The following is a 21,616-nucleotide window of genomic DNA, read 5'->3' on the forward strand; positions in this document are numbered from 1 at the left end:
ATTTTACAGGTTTAAGGAATTTGAATGAGCAACCGGGAGGAATGGGTTTCAAAGATCTCAGGAATTTTAATTTAGCAATGTTGGGGAAACAGGCATGGCGCCTACTCACAAGTCCAGACACACTTGTTGCAAAAGTTTATAAGGCAAGGTACTATCCGAATACCACTTTTGTTGATGCTAAAGTAGGAGGATGCCCGAGCCACTCATGGAGAAGTATTATGGCAGCTCACGACATGGTAGTGGCACGAGTGCGCAGGAGGATAGGAGATGGTAAAACAACACTAATCTGGGGACACCCATGGTTGCCTGATAATCCTAGCCCCTTGATACAGACTGATATGCCTGAAGAGCTCAGACACGCTAAAGTGGCAGGTTTAATAGATGAACAAACTGCTACCTGGGACCCACATATTTTAGCAGATTTATTTGAGGAGGTGGATGTGAGTAGAATATTGAGGATACCTGTTAGTCCAGGATATGAGGACTCATGGTATTGGCCTGATGATCCCAATGGGATATACACCATTAAAAATGCCTACAGACACATTGTGGGAACTTATGATCACTTGCCTGGGAGTTTTGAGAAATGGACTAAAATGTGGGGAATGAGAATACCCCCGAAATGGAAGACTTTTTTGTGGAGAGCAATTTGTGATATTCTTCCAACAACTAACAACTTGATTATAAAGAGGGTGGAAGTGGATCCCACATGCCAAATGTGTGGGTTAGAACATGAGAATGTTATGCATACATTCATCAATTGTGATTATTCTAGACATGTTTGGAATATTTCAGGATTGCCAATAGCAAATATTGTTGTCAACTCTTTCCCCGAGTGGCTAACAATTGTGCTTACAATGTTCACAGAGGACCAAAGTGCAGCGGTGGTGGCTTTGCTTTATTGCATATGGAGGTGCAGGAATTCAGCGGTATGGGACGGCACACTGCCGCGGCCTATGACGGCTTGGAGACAGGCCACGACGGCGCTGCACTCTTATCGCCAGGTGGTGTGCCGTGGCACGGCGGATCTCACGTTGGTTGCGGCAGATGGCGGCACCGCCTCCACCCCACGGTGCTACGTGGATGCGGGGTATCGGGAGGACACGGGGGAAGCTACGTATGGTATTGTGCTGCTGTCTCCGGAGGGATCTTTTATTGCGGCAAAAAATGGGAGACTAGCGAATTGTTTGTCACCATTCATGGCGGAGGCACTGGCATGTAAGGAAGCTCTATCCTGGCTTTTGGAACATAATATAACAACAGTAACACTTCAAACAGATTGTTTACAGCTGAGGAATGCGATACGACAGAGTACAACTATCATAATGTCCTATGTTGGAGTAGTAGTTGACCAGTGCAGGACTTTAATTTCGTCTTTTAATTATGTCTTGTTTAACCATGTTTCTAGACAGATTAATGCGCATGCGCATACGTTAGCTTCGTTAGCTTTTATTCAGGATCAAGCTATGTACTGGGATTCTACCCCTCCGAACTGCATTGCAGCTTTGATTCATTAATACAATCATTCATTGGTTGGCTTTCAAAAAAAAAAAAAAAGGGATTTGAATGAAGTTTTTTTTAGTTAAGGGATTCAATTGCACTATCCAGTCGACTTAGGGACCCAATTTGACCCTTTTTCCATTACTTTTGTGACTCTTTTTGAGAGAAGGTCACACGATGGACAGATAGAAAAAGTATAAAACAGATATTACCTTATAATAGAGTCAATAGTACTCCAAAACAATAAAATAAAATTAAAAAAAAAAAAAAAAAAAAAAAAAAACAAACAAACAAACCTAAGCTTTGCCCTTTCATCTAAACCTAAAGACGTGCTTGTCCTTCGTTCTTTATTATGGGAACTAAGACATTCTGTTAGGCAGTTAGGCTATCATGCATAATCAAATCTTTATAGTTTATTCCAGCAAAGATATATTATATTATAAAATGTGAACGTTTAATATATTAGAAACAAATATGTGTAAAAGTCACCAATGAATTATGAATTCATTATAAAAATTAAATAATAACACATGGAAATATTTTTTAATGCCTTACCTAATTAATTCATTATGACAATTAAATAATAACACATGGAAATATTTTTTAATGCCTTAGCTTTGAGCACCATATACATCGTGTCTAATCAAATTCTTTTATAGTTTAAGTATATGTTTATTTTTTTTGAAACACTCCGTATTTTTTATGAGGTAATATCTGTTCTATACTTTCGGGGTTTGATTCTGTAACAATCCATTTAGAATGGTAAGAGATGTGGCATCATACTAGATCGTAGTTGGCAAGTATATGTTTATTCTATTGAACACAATGATATCATACAAATTGTAAGGGGTTGTTGGTCCCGGTGGATAGGAATTACAAGTCTAGATGGGGGGGGGGGGGGGTGTTAATAAACGTACTTGTACAGTTTTTGAAAATTAACGATTTGACTGAAGAAGCTCTGAAGGGTTACTTCTTTTCAACTTCGACGATTCGAGAGTTTTACGCAGCGGAAATAAGGTATACCCCTTGTTAATTAGTTAGTTTTGCACGTAGTTTGTTCCTGAAAGTTTAATGTTTGCATGAATAATGTACAATAAGTAAAGTAGTAATGTAAAGGATAGAGAGAGATATTAACTTAGCATACTCTACGGGTTTATAGACGTTCAAGCCTTGAACACAAAACAAGCCTTGAACTCCACAGGTTTTTCAATTCCTCAATGAGTTTACTCCACCTCATTCTACTTCGATCTACCGAGTCGGGATACAAAGCATTGAAGATAAGATTTCTTGAATCTCCAACTAAGAGTTTGGCTTCTTTGAATCTAGATTTAAACTTCCTTCGCAACACAAGTCTCTTGAATATGGATAAGAACTTTAAGCTTTTTCAATTCTCTATCACTTGTCTTGCTTAAGTATTGCTTTACACGCTTTGAACACTTATAAAATTTTTGAATAGACCAACACATTCTCCAGTTTTGAGTGAAGGTATCTATAGGCGTTCTAGAATGTGTCCGTTGGAGGGTAACTCATTTCAAACGTCTATTGACCAGTGGGTAGAGATTGTCGTATAATCTGGAGGTTAGGTAGATTTGTTAGACTTTCCAGTCATTAGATCACTTAATTTGCGTTAAACATATCTTTTTGTTATGCACAAAATATCTAGGCTATTTGAGGAAAATCTTCATTGGAATGTGTATCTAGGACTCTCTTAGCCTTGGTCATATTCTACCATAAAGCGCTAGTGTTTTAACGTTTCGAATAGTTGACTTTGCAACCTTTCGGTCTTAGAATCTTCTACTCGATCTTCGAAAGGTAGACCCTTCCACTATACAGCCTTTGCAACCTTTCGGTCTTGAAATCTTCTACTCTTCGAAAGTTAGACCCTTATACTATTTGGCCTTTGTAACCTTTCGTTCTTGCAGTCTTCTACTCTTTGAATCTTCTTCTTCAAGCTATTCAAAATGTAACCATTCAGACTGTTTTGTCTATCCGAAACGTAACTTCTCGAGTAACCTAAGTCTAAAAGATAAAATAAATGGGGATTAAAATTCCTAAATACATACTTTTGGTATCATCTACCAAAATTTAAATTACAAATGTTTCTATGAAATCGTCATCCACATTATTAACAAAAATAGTTTTTCAATTACGTGGAATACGGCATTACGCACAATTAAAATGGGTAATCAATATGTGCAATACCACCATGCACAATAACAGATCAGACCAAACTTTCTCAACAACTATTTATGTATGGTTGGAGCAATTGAAAGTTCTATCATTTCAATTGCTTTCAGAGTGTCTGTTGAATAATAGTTGGAACAATCAACAATCCATTATTCCAATTATTAAAATTTTCAACTAAAGAGATAAATATTATTGTTGGTGAAAGCAATAAACTACTCCAATTATTATTATTATTTCAATTTCACTATTACAACACTAACTATAACTATTATGATCTAATTTATCATTCAAACATAACCTTAGTGGGGACATGGGGTCCATAGGGACAATGGCTATCAGTGCAAATTTTTTAACTAGTAATATATATGTTTTTTGCTTAAAATCTAAATACAGTCCCAAAATTTGAAAAAAATAAAATAAAATTTGTCTAGTGCATTCGATTTCTCCTCCCTTCCCCCTTTAGCCTTCGCACAATCATACTATATATCATTTTCAAAAAAATAGTAAAAATAAGAGTTAATTACCGATTTGGTCCCTCGACTATGAGGATTTCATCAATATGGTACTTTATTTTTAAAATTTCTCAATTTAGTTCTCGATTATGCTTTTTTTTTTTTTATCTGAAATGGTCATAACCGTTAGACGTTCGTTAACAGGGGACCAAATTGGTAATTTCGCTATAGTCAAGGGACCATTTCAGTAATTAACTTTTGGAGAAAATGGTGCATGTGATGACCGAAATGGTCCCTTGACTATAGCGAAATTATCAATTTGATCCTGAGATAATGGTTGTCTAATGGTTAGGACCATTTCGGGTAAAAAAAAAAGTCATAATCAGAAACTAAATTGATGAATTTTAATAGTCGAAGACCAGATTTGTGAAATTCTCATAGTCGAGGGACCAAATCGGTAATTAACTCTAAAAATAACAAACAACAGTTCTATAATAATAAGCCATTTAGTTGCGTTCTTTTATGTTAATACTTCACGCCTTCGAGGAGGACTCAAAATTCTCCCAACTTCTCAAGAGCTGACAATGTGTCTTTTAGTTCACCAGATGCCAATATTATATTCATGCATTTGCCCAAGTCAGCAAGTTGCAACGACGAGCTATAGCAACTATGTTCTCTATGTCGTCAGTAAGTAATCTTTGGCCCTGTTTGGTAAAATGGTTGTTAACTGATAGTTGTTTGCTGTTAGCTGATTGTGTTAATTAGAGAGTATAAATAGTTGATAACATTAGCTGATTGTAGAAAAGTGTTTGGTAAATTAGCTGTTAGCTGATAGCTGTTTGGTATAATTTCTTTTCTCAAAAAGCTAATTGAAAAAGTTGCTAGGAGTAGCTTTTTTTATTTTAGCCTTTTGGAGTTGCAAAAAGCTAATTAACCAAACATTTATATTGATATTTTAACTAAATCAAACAATTAATAGTGGTCAAATAAGCCAAAATTGGCCTATAGACTAATTTTTTACGAAACAGGGCCTTTGTCTTTCAATAAGGAGATAATTTTTGTTATAAAGGTTTAAAATTTTGAACAAATTTACATTTCAACCGTAGAAATAACTTCTATATATATATATATATATATATATATATATAATATATTGTGATTATTATCGTATTTGACATATTTATGTGTGTTGTCACTTATATGAGTTAAATAATTTTGTCCCAATTAAAATTAAATATTGACTCTACCCCTAGTCCCCTACCACTAATATCTCAACTCTGTTAAAGAGGGTCGCACCATTATTTTTTTTTATTTTTTATTTTTTTTTTTTTTTTTGGAATAAGGATCAAATAGGTCATCGAACTACACACCAAAATACAGTTAGGTCATTGAACTCAAAAAATATGCTATTGAATCCTTAAACTAACTAGTTTCATGCAATTAGTCAAATCGGTAAGTTTTTCAGGTTTCTAACAGGTCACTCCAAATTTAAAATATTTTTTAAAATAATTATTTTTTTAAATAAAAAGTTCCATGCCGAGACGAAGAAACCTTCTTCGTCTCTGACCAGAGTCGAAGTAGGTTTCTTCGTCTCCATGGCTGGAGACAAAGAAACCATTTTCATCTCTGGTCGGAGACGAAGAAACCTTCTTCGCCTCCGAAGAAACCTTCATCTCTAGTCGGAGATGAAGGTTTCTTCGTCTCCATGGCGGGAGTGCGGGACACGAAGAAACTTCTTTGTCTCCGGCATGGAGAAGGTTTTTTTTTTTTTTTTTTTTTTTTTAAATTTAATTTTAAATAATTAGTTTTAAATAATGATTTTTTTAAATATTTTAAATTTGGAGTAACCTGTTAGAAACCTAAAAAAACTGTAAATTGAATTAATTGTATAAAATTGGTTAGTTTAGAGACCCAATTGCATATTTTTTGAGTTCAATGACTTAATTGCATTTTGGTGTATAGTTCAATAACCTATTTGACTCTTATTTCTATTTTTTTAATCTCTATTATTATTATTAGGAATAAGGGTCAAATTAGCCATCGAACTACACACGAAAATGCAATTGGGCCACTAAACTCAAAAAACATGCAATTAGGTCCCTGAACAACGCAAAGTGAAGCAATTGAACCCAAAAGTGACTTGCTTACCTGAAGTGGAGGTTATTTTATTAAAATAATAATTTTTTATTTTATTAAATATTTCTAAATCACAAAATTTATTAAAAAAAAAAGGAAAAAAAAAAAAGAAAGAAAAACGCCTCGTCTCCGGCCTGGAGACGAAGAGGCCGGAGACGAAGGGAGCCCTTCGTTTCCGGTCTGGAGACGAAGGGCTCCCTTCGTCTCCGGCCTGGAGACGAAGGTAGCCCTTCGTTTCCGGCCTGGAGACGAAGGGAGCCCTTCGTCTCCGGCGTGGAGATGAAGAACATCATTCGTCTCTATGACGGAGAAGAAGGGACGACGTCCCTAGGTCGTCCCTTCTTCTCCGGCATGGAACGTCTCCAGGCTGCCGGAAAACGCATCGTCTCCGGCGGCCTGGAGACGATGCGGTTTTTTTTTTTATTTTTTTTTATTTTTATTTTTATTTTTATTTTATTTATTTACAGTTATTTAATATAATAAAAAGTATTATTTTAATAAAATAACCTCCACCCCAGATAAGTAGGTCACTTTTGGGTTAATTGTATTATTTTGTGCTATTCAAAGACCCAATTATATGTTTTTTGAGTTCAGTGATCTAATTACATTTTTGTGTGTAGTTCGATGGCCTATACCCTTATTCTTTATTATTATTATTAGAAATGAAGTTGAAAATGTCAACATTTAACACCCAAAAAAAAAAAAAACAAATGCGTTAAGTCTGGGCGGTAAAGTGATGGGAAAGAACGTAACTGACGCCACGTAGGCGGTGACGCTGATGTCCAATCATCTCACAGACACATATATACGATCTTTGTCAGGATGCCGTGGCCACGTTTGGTTCAGGCCCCGCCTGGTAAGTTGGAGTGGTCTGGTCGCTTTCCTTGCCAGCTCCATTTCTTAACAGCACACGGTTTACCTAAGCCCATTGGACAAACAACCATACCCCACCTACTAGGCGGCTTCTAGTATCACCAAATTATTCTTCCAAAAGGTTGAACCCCAACTCCACACCCCGGCCCGACAGAGCATTTGAGAGGATGTAAATTATGGTGACTCAACTGAACATGAACCACAGAGGCTAGACCGGTGCTCAATGCGCACAAGGAGCCCCCTCACTTTGAGAGGTTGCTCCCACACTGCCATGATTCATATAATTGTATCGACTATGAATATTAGATATATTGTTCAATATATTGAAAGTATATTATTTGTGTACTGAAGGTATATTATTTGATAGTATGTATAAAATAATATATTTTCAGTATTCAAATAATGTACTTTACGTACACAAATAATGTAGTTTTAGTATATTAAAAATATACTTTTTATTTGTGGTCCACACAACTATGTGGACCATGGTTCATGTAATAACGATTGACTAGTATATTATTTGTTGGAAAAAATATTACATAGACTCAGATTTCTTACTCTCAGCTTCTACTTTCTTTCCCAAATCATTGATGTAGACATTTTTTCTGGGACTCACATGATGAAAATATCTCATCATTGTTTGCCACATCATAAAGTAGAAGTGAGGGAACAGAATTTGGGAGTACATGTAATAGAACTCTTATTTGTTTGCATTAAATTAGAAAATTACTATGTGGACTCTCAAGTACTAATATTCTGACTCTTAAATTCTTGATGTAGCTAGACATTTCTCTTAGGATCCACGTGATGACAATAACATATCATTGTCTGTCACATCTGAAAGTAAATACAAAAATTTGTGTGAGATCGTCTCACGGGTCTCAATCCGTGAGACGGGTCGGATCTTTGATTAATGAGGTCAAAGATCCGACTCATTAATAAAAAATTTGATCCATTAATCAAAGATTCAATCCATCTCACGAATCTCACACAAGTATTATCAGAAAGTAAAAGTGATAGAGTATAATTTGAACGTACATATAGTAGGATTCGTTAAATTATATGAAAATACAAAAACTATTCCTTTTTTTTTTTTGTATAGAATTGTGACTATTTTACGTCATTCAAGTCTTCATATTTTGTAATGCAAAGTATCAAAATACTTATGTGATACATGATTTAGCAAGTATACACAATCGTATAGATAAGTGCACTTATTATTTATGAGTTCTGAGTATAGATAATTGTGTTGCACGTGTTGTATCTCACAGAAACGATGAGTACTAACACACTACCTATTATATTATATTCAGGCACAAATAAAATAAATGATTGATTAATACCTTAACGAAAAAAAAAAATAATTGAAAGCAAAGTTAGGAAAATCAACTAGTGAGAAAAGAATACTTCAACTTATAGATCACCTGGGCAAGCTAGCCTCCCAATCCCTGTTGACCAGACGAATATTTTTAATGAATGGTTTAATATGATTTTGAATAATTTAGACACTGATGGTCTGGTGTATGCAGCTGCAATCTTATATCATATTTGGAGAGCAAGAAACAATGCCGTTTGGGACGCCTACATGCCAATGCCGAAAAAAACACTAAGGACGGCCACCATCACGATGCAAGCATGGTGCGCCGTGCATCGTGGAACCGAATGCAATGCCGTACCGCCTCACACCAATGCACTCACGGCCACGCCTGCTGTACACCCAGTACCGCTTCATCCGCCGGGGCAACTCACTCGCAGGTGCTATGTGGATGCGAGTTATCACCATGCCACAAATACGGCCTCGGTAGGTGCAGTTCTTTTGGATGGAAACGGACAATATATCTCTGCCTATGTTTCTTCACTTCCAAGATGTTTCTCGTCTCTTATGGCGGAAGCATTTGCATGCAAGGAAGCTCTGTCTTGGCTCAAGAATCGTGGAGAGGAAAGCTTGGAACTACTCACGGACGGTTTAACGGTCAAACAATATCTAACTACTTCAGCACATACCGATCGATCATATGTTGGCTACGCAATAGATGGTTGCAGGAATTTAATTAATTCTTTACATTCTTGTTTAGTTGTTTTTGTTCCTAGATCAGAGAACTATTTAGCACATGCTTTAGCTACTTCAGTTATTAGTCAAACTTCAGCTATGTACTGGGATGCGAACCCACCAGCACAAATCTCGCATTACTTTGAATAAAATGCCACCCTGGCTCCTTTCAAAAAAAAAAAAAAATCTCATTGAACACAATAAATAAATGTCCAAAGCAATTTCATATTCATGAGATTACGAGATCTCATAATTTATTCTAATATCTTTTCTCAAGAATATTAATAAGTAATTTCTGTGTTGATTAATAAGAATCTCATTCAACATTAAAACCTTAAAAATTTATGAGTTCTACTGAATGATTTAACTCAAAACAAAAGATTGATGTCATTTTATCTTTTGAGTTTCATGCCACTCCTCCCAATTGTGTGGTGATGATCTAGTCATAAAATTTAAAATGATATCTCTATCACAAATACATGAATCAAACATGATTTTAATAAGCTAATAATTATTAATCTAAGGATAATGAAAAATACAATTGGACCAAAAGGATAAACAATATATTGGGTCAATAAACAATTAAGAAGGATGCCTCATCCTAGTGTTCATTATAAATTTAAGCACTAAGAGCTTAGCCTCTAATCATGGAGGCAAATATAAAAGAAATCAAATAAACGATAAAGAAATTTAAGAACGTAGAAAGACCCATTTAATCAACAAAGAAATTTTGATTCTAACCTTCAATTCTTTAATATTTAAGTTGTCGCTCAAAGCATAATTGAAATTCCTAAAAGTGTCTTGGATATCTCTTAGATCTTGGGTTGAAAAGAACTCCAAAATGGTTAAAACACCAGTTACATAGGACTTTGTGACGACTAGCACACCCTTAACATGGTCATGTTGGATGGCGTGTCAAAAACTACCAATTTTTATGCTCCATGCATGTTAAGGTAACATCGCCTAAGTGATATAGCCACAACATGGCCATTTCCCTAGGTAAATCTGCCTAGATTTTTTTTTTTCTTCTTTTAGTTTGAATCTTTGAAAACTTTGAATGCCAAAGTTGTAGGAGATTGTCATATCTTTTCATAGACACTTGAATTACCTCTATGAAACTTTGTATGAAAGAGATGTGGCTAGCTAAATTACTATTAGAATGTTGTAAGGTTGTCTCTATGCATGTCAAAATTTGCCTAGCAGTTTGACCTAAATATTCTTTGAATCTATGAAAACCCTAAATATAAAAGTTTTAGAGTTTTGTCTTTTTTTTTTTTTTTTTTTCATGTACACTTAAATAAGCTGAATTGGAGTTTTTATGAAAGCGATATGACAACAATAGTATCAGCATGGTACAAACGGCATATTTTGTCGTTTCTATTTAGAAATTCTTTAAAATCAAATATTAATGAATTAAATACAATATTTTCAAACTAAAAAAGATACAAGAAAATTTATTATAGATATAGTATTAAAACAAGTGCAATTAAACACTTGTACACTCCACACTTAAACATTTATTTGCCCCTTAAAAAAATAAAATACAATTATATGCTCCACTCAAAGATTGACATGATTTGAAATTACATTCAAAAGCTTTTTGCATGTATATATGTCTCACAATAGGTCCACTTGTTCTCATATATCATACCACAACAATAGTAACAAATTCTCACAAGATGTTCTCAAACACACAAAATATGCCATGGGGACTTCTCACTCACAAACCATACCTAGACATGTTGTAATAGGCTTTAATTGATAGGGAGAAGTAAGACTATTAATGAATTGAACATGAACAAACAGGCAAATACTATCCAGAATTATGTACTTGAAGACTAAAAATATGCACTAGAAATAAAATAATAAAAAAAAAGGTTCAATTAAAATCTTGAACGCTAAGTATTTTTTTTTTTTTTTTTTTTTTACACAATAGTAAGACATATACACTTGTAGGCATTAAATTGAGCACTTGAAGGCATAAAAAGGATCACTATAAGGCAAGAGAGAAAAAAAACACACTACAAGGGAAAATCGAAGGAAATTAATTGTGCACTCTTGGAAAGGAAAACATGCACTTGAAGGCTTAAAACATGCACTAGAAGGCAAAAAAAAAAGGTTCAATGGAATGCTAAGTATTATTTATTTTTATCACTATAGTAAGACACACATGCACTTGTAGGCATGAAATTGAGCACTTGAAAACATAAAGAGGATCACTAGAAGACAAGGGAAAAAAAGACATTAAAAGGGAAAATTAGAAGAAAATTAATTGTGCAACCTCAGAAAGAAAAACATGCACTTGAAGGCCAAATTTTTGCACTCAATGGCACAAAGATGTGCACTTAATGGCACAAAGATGTGCACTCAAAGGAGAAACTAAATACTGAAACAAAACAGATGCACTTGAAGAAAAAAAAATGTACGTACACTCGAAGAAGAAAAATGTGCACTAATACAAAAGACCATATGACTTACTCAAAATTACAATTATGCCACCGTGAGTTTTTTAATTAATATTCAATATGGACACACACACACACACACACACACACACACAGAGGCTATGGATCCTGTGAGAATATTTTCATATGAGAGAAATAAAAATCAATCTCAGCTTTACATCTGTAAAAATTTAAAGGATCTTATCAGATTTTTAAAAAAAGACGCAGAGGCAATTTCGTAATTATCATCAACTCTGCTGTGCAAATTTTAACACTTAAATATGTAATCTTTAACAACTAAATATGTAAATCGGGTAAATTCTATAAAATCAATAAAAAAAGCTAAATTTTAAATGGTTACACCTTAAACAGTAAAAAGTGAACCACTAAACCAAATAAAATAAAAATTCAACATAAAACTCCAAAATCAAAGCCCTAATTGCAATGCACTTCGCATTTTTGTAAGTGTAAACTTTTAATACTAAATAGTAATTGTGCAAAATGTTAACACTAAATGTGCAAAACGTTAATACTAAATGTGTCAATCCGTTTGCATAGAAAAGTTGGTGATAATTACGAAACTGGCACTACATTTTTTTTAAAAAAAAATCTAATATGATGCGTTCAATTTTTCCAAATGTAAGGTTGGATTAGTTCTTAGTTTTCTCCTACGGACTTGTTCTCATATGATCACACACACACACGCACACACGCACACACAAACACACACACACACACACACACACACACGGGCACGCTCTAATGCGAACAAGCGCCCATGAGAGAAATAAGAATCACTTACAACTGTCAACGTGCCCAGATCAACGAATTAGATGTAATTTTTTTTAAAAAAATGAAGCGGTGACATTTTCGTTAATAACTCAAACTTTTGTGCAAGTAAATATGTTACAAGTGCAATCAACTAGTTCACCTTTGCAAGTAAAATCACTTACAAGTGCAACTATTTTTCACTTACAAGTGCAACTATTTTTCACTTACATGTGCAAGTAATTTACTTGCACTTAGGTGCACTATATGAAACTGTTACTTGCACTTCGATTTTCAATTATTTTAAAAAATGCCACCGCGTTTTTTTTTTTAAAAAATCAGTGTTTCTCATCAATTAGATCTGGACACGTGGACGGATGACATGCGTTCTAAGGAGTGTGTTCAGGTGCGAACGGTTCGCCCAGGAAAGAAATGAGAAACACTGATTTAAAAAAAAATGCAGTGGCATTTTTGTAAATAATTGGATATCAAAGTGCAAGTAAAATGACTTACAAGTGCACGTAAAATGTATTACAAGGCAAGTACCAGCTTCATACAGTTCATCTAAGTGCAAGTAAAATGTATTACATGTTCAAGTAAAATTTACACTGAATATCAATACTAAGTGCACAAAACGTTATAACTAGTTGCACCTAACGTTATAATTAGTTGCACCTAGGTGCATGAATGCTAACAAGGTAAATTACTTGCATTTGCAAGTGGAAATAGGTGCACTTGTAAGCGATTTTACTTGCCCTTTTTACATGCAAAGGTGCACCAGCTACTTGCACTTATAACACATTTACTTGTACCAAAGTTTGAATTATTTACGAAAATGTCACCGTGTCATTTTTTTAAAAAAATTATACCTGATTCGTTGATCTGGACACGTTGAGAGCTGCAAATTGTTCTTATTTCTCAAAAATCTAAAACGTTCAAATTGGCCATCAAACTGAATCATAGTTATCATGGAGCCCCCCTCCTCTCCATCCCCCCCTCCCCCCCCCCCCCCGCCTTGTCGCCTAGGCGACAAGTTAAAAAGTACAACGTTGAGGGTGGAATTAGGATTGCTAGAATAACGAAATTATAACATTGCTTCCTGTGTGTGAGAAGCAATTAGCACAATGATCATGAATTTTTGCTTTACCCTTAATATTAACGATTTACACAGAGAAAAGCTAAATGTGGATTAAAATTACGTAGTAGAAAGGATTCAATATTTAAAGGACTAAATTTGATAATTTTAAAAGTTAATGACTAAAATTAGAAATGAGTAATAGTCAATGATTAAATTCGGAGTAATTATGGGCAAATTATATTATGCACCGTGGTGCATAATCGATTATGCACCGCGCGTCTTTTTTTTTTTTTTAAATGAAAATTAACAGTGTTTATTTCCGCCGTTTCGCACCCTTTTACAAAAAGTAACTCTGTTATTCAGTGTCATTTTGTATACACTGCAGTTTCAGTTGAACACAACTACAGTTTCATTTTGATATAACTATAGTTTCATTCGATATTTTATAGACTCAAATATGTGAAAATGTTATTTAATTTTATTTTATATACACTATAGTTTTATTAAAACATAATTACATGATCATTTTGATATAATTACAGCTTCATTGTACAATATACACTCAAATATGTGAAATGTTATTCAGTTTCAGTTTATATACACTGCAGTTTCATTTCACTATAACTATAGTATCATTTTGATATAACTGCAGTGTCAGTTGGTGTTTAATACACCAAACAAACGGACTCCGTTAACTCTAACGGTGGACCGTTTCTTTACTTAAAGAAAAGGCGCCGTATATGGGCCGCGGTGCATAATTGATTATGCACCGCGGTCTATAATATAACAACTGGTAATTATGTGTCCGAGAATAATAATGGAAAGTGTCGGCCCAAGTTACTGAAATTGGATCCGGGTTCTGAAGGAAAACAGAAACAGATCCAACTGAAAGAAGCTATTGCCATTTTCACCTCTACAACACAAAGACCAAAACAAAAACAAAAAAAAATGGAAACAGGGAAGGTGGTGGTGGAAAGGGTGGGGGGAAAGTCAACGGTCACTCACTGCTTCGCCAAGTATCCTCTCAAATTCATCATACCCAAGAAGGTTAAAGCTGGGAATTTTATCATTCAAGCCACCCTAATTTATATACAGTGGTTATGATTCTTGATTTAGGGTTTTCAAAATTGTCATGTTCTTGTAGGTGGGTTCATCCCAAACTGACGCAGTTTGGGTTTACACTATCACCTATGGCGGAGGCATTGTCTCTGTATGTCTTCAATCTTCATCTCCGGCAACTGTTTCATTTCTCTCCTGTAATAGTTTCTATATTTATTTCTAAGAATGTAGAATTTTATTTCTGTATTTTATTATTTAATTTTGTATTTCAGTTAATTTGCATTCACTTAGAATTTGATGGTGCAATTAGGGAGATTGTATATCTTGTCATATTACAGTGGGAGATGGTTGCACAGCTGTTTTGACCACACAAGCCTCTACAAAGGTCAAGTCTTTCTTTGCATTATAAATTGTTTGTAAAATGGCTGATAGCTGTTAGCTGTTAGCTGATTGTGTTAATTAGAGGGTATAAATAGTTGATAACATTAGCTGATTGTAAAAAAATGTTTGGTAAATTAGCTGTTAGCTGAAACCTGTTTGGTATAATTTCTTTTCTCAAAAAGCTAATTGAAAAAGTTGCTTGGAGTAGCTTTTTGAATTTTAGCCTTTTGGAGTTGCAAAAAGCTAATTAACCAAACATTTATATTGATATTTTAACTAAATCAAACAATTAATAGTGGTCAAATAAGCTAAAATTGGCCTATAGGCCAATTTTTTACCAAACAGGGCCCGTATATTACTTAGAGTGAGTCTCCTGAGACTGTCTCACGGATTTGGGTCAAGATAGAAATGTAATATTAATCAAGAATAAATTATTTGTTAATTATACAAGAAAGTGTAATACTTTTGATAACAAATGTAATAATTTTGATTACTGTAGGTGTATAAGTCTGTGGAGTTGAAGTGCTCTGAGCAGCTTCTGGAGGTAGAGATACTACTATGTATATACTTCTTTAAAAATTTTCTTTAGGCAATTCATATAAATAATAATTCACCTCTACTGCTTATGCCCCGTTTTGTTCCTTATAACTATGGATTTTGGTTACCCTTTCTAATAATGCTGGCTATTTATTGCCATGCAGTAGGCACGAATAGGAAGTGGTTCTCTATTGGCTGTGATTCCAGATCCTGTGACATGCTATTCGAATGCAAAGTATTCTCAGAGGCAAGTCTTCAGAATTGGGCCAGATTCGAACTTGCTTCTGGTTGACTGGATAACTAGTGGCCGTCATGAAAGAGGAGAAAAATGGGAATTTGATCTTTACAAAAGCACAAACCACATCTTTTTGGATGGTGATCAGCCTTTGTTCCTCGATACGGTAATATCTTCTTCACCCATCTCTTTTACCTAAAATGATTGGGTAAGTTTCCAGTAATCGGGTGTGGAGTTCAACCTTATCGGTCCTTCTTATAATGTGGTTGTGAGTACATCCAAAACATAGAAAAAGGCGTGGATGCATGATCTGTGGGATCTGTTTGGTAACATAGTTAGCTTATCAACCAATTTTAGCTTATCTGACCACTATTAGCTGTTTGACTTAAACAATTAATATGAGTGTTTGATTAATTAGCTTTTTGTAACAACTTATTGCTCCAAAATGCTAAAATTCAAAAAGCTGCTCAAAATAGCTTTTTCGATTAGCTTTTTGAGAAAGTCATTTTGCATGTAATCAGCTATCAGCTAATTTACCAAACAATTTTCTACAATCAGCTAATGCTCGAGAATCAAGGAATTACCAGTATTGCTGAGCGTATGAGAGACTACCAAGTAGTTGCAACACTCGTACTTTTGGGGTAAGTATATGGGTATATCATCATTCATCATGCACTTGAACTCTTTTCCCTACCCTTGTTCGTTTTTCGTTTTGTATAGAGCTAAGAATGTTTGTACTACTACTTTGCAGTCCAAAGTTGAAACATGTCCAAAACCAAATCCAGCAAGATGTGAAGAGAATAATGTCTCAAAATCTACATATTCCTTCATTTGGCTCCGGACACTATGCGAATAAGCCTAGTAATCACTCCTTGGCAAAACCGAGTTTTGTTGCTTCTTGCAGTCCATTTGGTCCAAAGGTATTTACATGTGTCCCCCTCCACACCCAACAAGAGGGAGAGAATGAAAACTTGTTTTCCAAACATTTTGTTATTTCGGGGAAAAAAGTGAGGGCGAGGTGACTGAAAGAGTTAGCTGGGATTCATTGCATTTACTTCATTTATCCAAATTTCCATTCTCCACTCCCTGTTTTTTAAATTGGAGAAACGTTACAAAAACACATTCTTTTTTCGTTTTTCCAAAAAAAAAATGGAGAATTTCTTGAGTTAGTTGACCCACCAGGATCGAGATATCAAGAGATGATGATTCAGAAAGCCAACATATACCCCTTTTTTTCCTCTTTACTTTTTTTTTTTTTTTGAATGCTACTGACTCTATTACATTGTAGTATCTGATCTGTTCAAACATACTTTCTCAACCTAATGAAGCACAGAGTCAACAATGCCTCCACTGAGGTTCGATCTCATGACCTCTCACATGAGAGAGGTCACTACATGCCATCTGAGCACAATGTGCTTGGCCCTCTTTACTTCTTTAGTTGCTTCAAAGCCAAAAATTCCCTCTATATCTGTTTACCTATATCAATTCGAACCATTTTAAATGGATGCAACTCTGTAACTTAGCGATGTTGAGAATATCAGTCTGAAGCTAAGAAGTTTGTTGTTTGCAGGGAGTAGGTGTTGTTACTCGAGTAGCTGCCGTAACAACTGAGTCAGTTTACAATTTTTTACGCACTCAACTGTCTAGCTTGAAACCGTTGCTTGGTGTCTCACCATACTGCTGATTCAGTAAACAAGATTGGGTGCGGGATTTACAGTGCATAAAATTTTGCTTGGTTATCACTCATTCTTCTTCTTGTGCATTTGCCAGCTTTATATGTATTATTTTTCCTGGGAGGGAATAAATTTGATGAGTGATGAATTACTGTCAATTTCTTCTAGCAACAGCTTTTTGTTGGATGCAGAAAAGCATATTTTATTTATTTATGAGAAAAATAACATTTTTTGTCCTTTCAATTGTTGTTGCCGTGAGCATTGTTAGCTGGTTTTGATCATTTTTTTTCCCAAGTAGTAATTTTGGAAGTTTTGGTTTCTCGACCTATTAATGTAAAATTTTAGAGTTTAGAATTAAAAGTGTCAAATTATGAACATAGAGTTCTGTAATTGTGAATATAGATTTCAATAATTGTGAATATGAAGTTAAAAAATTATGAATATAGAGTTCAGTAATTATGAACATAGAATCCTGTTCACCTTGCAAGGTGGACACTGTTCTACGGCATAACAATCCTTGTGTTATGCAAAAAGAGATAAGTTTGGCTGTCGAAAGCTTGGGCATTGGCGGAGCTAACCACTAAGTTTAGTGGTATCAATACTATATTAATATAATATTTGTTTTTTCACTTATAATAATTCTCTTATGAAATTTAAGATCTGATAAAAATGCTTTGTAAAATATTATAATCTACAAATACAAATGTATAAGAGCTAATACAGTTAGACCTTAGCGAAAATAAAAAAATATTGGTGTTTTATTTGTTGAAATGAATAGTTCATATTATTTTGATTTTACTATTTTTTGAATGATTTTTCTTATTTACCCTCTATTATATTATTTTCTTTCCTTAATAACCCTGCATTTCATTAGTATAAACTATTAAACTTTAGTAACGGAATATTCTGTTAACTATTTATTATTTTTAACTTAATCATTAATTTCTATAGAAAATGCCTTAGGTTCGAACCCCATTCTAATCAGAATTGACATAATTGTTAAACATATACTAGGAATATATTAAAATGTATTAAAAAAAACACAGTATAAAATTTAACATAAACTTTACTCAAATAATTAACCCGACTAAATACATAGCATTCAAAGTTGAGCATCAAAATTATAAATCAGGAACCAGTTTACATATCATTCTTAGAAGTTAGAATTTTGTTATCAATGCATTAAAACTGCTAAAGAAATTTGTAAATTAATTTTTACATTGATATACTGATTTTTGCATTTATATACTTTGAATTACTGATTTAAATGAACAAATTCAATATTCAATTACCTATGCATGAATATCTCCTATATAATATTGCATGGATATACTTTGAAGTATTTATTTAAAAATAATCATTGAACATTATCTCATTCGCGCATTGCGCGTGAAAAACTAGTTTTATAATAAAAAGTGATGCATGTCTAACTAATTATATATCTCGTGAGAATTTTAACCAACCATGGTCCTTTCAAGAGGACCACGATTGGTTAAATTTCAAAACTTGAAGGACCACGTGTGGTTAACTTAGACCACGAATGGTTAAATTTGAAAGTCGAAGGACCACAGATGGTCAATTTGAAAGTTTAAGACTAAACGTGACAAAATTATTATACTCGGAGGACCTCAGATGGTATTAACTCTTAAATTTAATTCGGTGGATTGATGCTAACTAGTCCTATTATTATTCGTTATTATTTGTATTAATATTCTACCTATTATTGACCAAGGACCTAGTGGTATAGTGACACCAGGTTATTTTTTATATGGAAAGTTGTGGGCTCGAGCCTTAGTAGAGGTAGGAAGGAGTTCAAATTATCATGAACTCATTTATTATATATTTTTATATATAACTATATTGTTCTGCGTCCACACAGCTTCAGGTGGCAGCCTGGAGATTAGTAAGTCCTCTAAGGCAGTTGCAGCAATGCCTTATGGGAATATTATGATCAATCTGCAAGAGTGAATTGATTTTCTTGAGTGTAAGAGCACATACACCCAAGACTGGATCCAATCACTCTCTCCTGAAACGAAAATTTTGGATGCCACAAAGTGGACCGAACAGGCTCTGATACATTGTTATAAACTACTCCATCCCTCTCATTTTATGTGTCTGGTTCATTAACGAGACTTGACTCAAGTTATTTAATTCCATTTTTCATAATATTAAATTTAGTATTAGTTTACAAAATTTATATATTTAGAAACTACAATAAAAGTACTATTAAAAAAATCAAATTTAAAAATAAGTAAAAAAAAATACTAAAAACAATAAATAAAGAAGAAATACTTGGTTTGACCAATGAATAGTAATAAATAAGACAGATAAAATGGGACAGAGGGAGCAGTAATTAAGATTGAACTATGGTCACATAATTGGGTTATAATGCACATGTGTCAAACCACATTAAAAGATTGAATGCAACCAATTAGCTAGTTTAACCCATGACCTTATAAACTCATATATTTTCTCTTATTTTTTCAATTTAGGACTCTTTAATATGCACAAAAGTAGAATGCTTGTCTAAACATGTTGTCTTGTTATAAGGGGCGACCTACTGAATTTATCTGGTAATAGCCTTCACTCGTCCTTCATTGTTGCAACTTCCCCAAGAGCAGTTTGTTCACTATAGTTGATCAACTATTAATTTTATGGACTTACAAACAAAACAATATAATAGCTTGTCATAATAACATACCAATTATAAAAATGAGGTATAAGTGTTTACATTTTACAACACTAATAATCTCCCCCATTGTCTTTTATTTGACAAGACATAACTAAGAAATATATACACAACATAAAAGATACTATTCAAAAACATGTTTAACATAATATTACAAGATAAAAGATTGTCTTCATCACAAACATCCAATCATCATCGTCACAATTTTCATATTCATTAAAGATATTTCTTTTTATCAACATTATATCAACATGCAATCTCCCTTGTAGTGTGCAAATTAATTAATATTATATTGTAGCCACTTTAATAAGTTAATACCCAAAATCGTCCTCGACTGTAGTGTTTTTTCTCAATTTCGTCCTAAATGACTTTGGTGACCTAATATCATCCCAGACTTTTGTGTTTCGCTCAATTTAGTCCTAGACTTTTGTATTTTTGCTCAATTTAGTCCCTCATTTGTTATTCTGTCCATTTGGTGTAAAATAAATAGACAATTCAGTAATTTTAATATTGGCATATCTTTACTCATAGACATGTGAACTGCGAAATCTTTTTTTTTTTTTTTTTTACGAATTACTCCCAGAATTACTCCTAAAACTGCGAATATAAAATTTGATTTGCAGGTCCGGGAGTAATTCTGGGTGTAATTCGTACAAGAAAGAGGAATTTCGCACTTCACAAGTTGAAAGTAAAGAGAGATCAATATTGACATTACTGAATTGTCCCTTTATTTAACACCAATTTGATGGAATAACAAATGGAGGACTAAATTGAGCGAAACACAAAAGTCTGGGACGATATTAAGTCACCAAAGTCGTTTAGGACGAAATTGAGAAAAAACACTATAGTCGAGGACGATTTTGGGTATTAACTCCCACTTTAATTGTCAAACTGTTCATTAATCACCGTGGGACTATATATATATTTATACCACTTAGCTTGTTTAATTTATAAAATAAACTAACCTTTTCAAAGTTGGGAGTGGTATATATAGAGAAATATAATATAGTGAAATATATAGTAGGTACATAAATGGTTGTATGTAGTGATTGTGGGTGAAGGTGGTGTGCGTGGTTACGTTGTTGCAGGCACAGATTCAGTAATCAGTGGTTTAGATATATTAACAACATCGATCATGTACAACACCAGAGATTATAGAACTAACAATATTATATGTCAATTGCAGACCTAGCTTGCACCCAATATTTTTAGAAAGAGAGTTATTTTTCTAAATTTTTTTAAAATTTTATAGTATTTGATTGAAAGACAACGTATAAAAATGTTTTTTTTTTCTTTTTTTTTTTTTGGTCTTTATTAAAAATAAGAACCACTATAAAATTCTTGTATCATTTTTACTTTGCCCACTTCAACATCACTCACATTATTTACTTTTTTTTTTTTTCTCTGTGTAACTAATAATTTTTTAAAATCAATATTCGCTGTACTAAATTTTGACCATATATATATTTTTACTATGTACGGTGTGTTTGGAAAATAAAAAATGATTTTTGAAAATTATTTTTCAGATTTCCCGTGTTTGAATGTGCTTGAAAA

At 33.7% G+C, this 21,616-nt stretch overlaps 1 protein-coding gene across 1 annotated transcript; it reads left to right on the top strand.

Moving 5' to 3' along the window:
* Window positions 1–14,330: 14,330 nt before the first annotated feature.
* Window positions 14,331–17,616, top strand: LOC109151074 (urease accessory protein D). The gene is made up of 8 exons (XM_019298985.1): window positions 14,331–14,535; window positions 14,633–14,698; window positions 14,858–14,932; window positions 15,428–15,472; window positions 15,633–15,866; window positions 16,259–16,341; window positions 16,452–16,620; window positions 17,271–17,616. The coding sequence occupies exons 1-8, from the start codon at window positions 14,437–14,439 to the stop codon at window positions 17,382–17,384; spliced, it is 885 nt and encodes a 294-aa protein (XP_019154530.1). The 5' UTR covers window positions 14,331–14,436; the 3' UTR covers window positions 17,385–17,616.
* Window positions 17,617–21,616: the final 4,000 nt, after the last annotated feature.

This window comes from Ipomoea nil, unplaced genomic scaffold (assembly GCF_001879475.1).
Source record: "Ipomoea nil cultivar Tokyo-kokei standard unplaced genomic scaffold, Asagao_1.1 scaffold2283, whole genome shotgun sequence".
Classification (NCBI taxonomy): Eukaryota; Viridiplantae; Streptophyta; class Magnoliopsida; order Solanales; family Convolvulaceae; genus Ipomoea; species Ipomoea nil.

What these genes read in the sequence shown, in the direction of transcription:
- LOC109151074 (XM_019298985.1), top strand. Translation starts at nt 14,437, where the DNA reads ATGGAAACAGGGAAGGTGGTGGTGGAAAGGGTGGGGGGAAAGTCAACG. An exon ending in ATGGCGGAGGCATTGTCTCT is followed by an intron (nt 14,699 to 14,857) that starts GTATGTCTTCAA and finishes TGGTGCAATTAG; the next exon opens with GGAGATTGTATATCTTGTCA. An exon ending in GCAGTCCATTTGGTCCAAAG is followed by an intron (nt 16,621 to 17,270) that starts GTATTTACATGT and finishes TGTTGTTTGCAG; the next exon opens with GGAGTAGGTGTTGTTACTCG.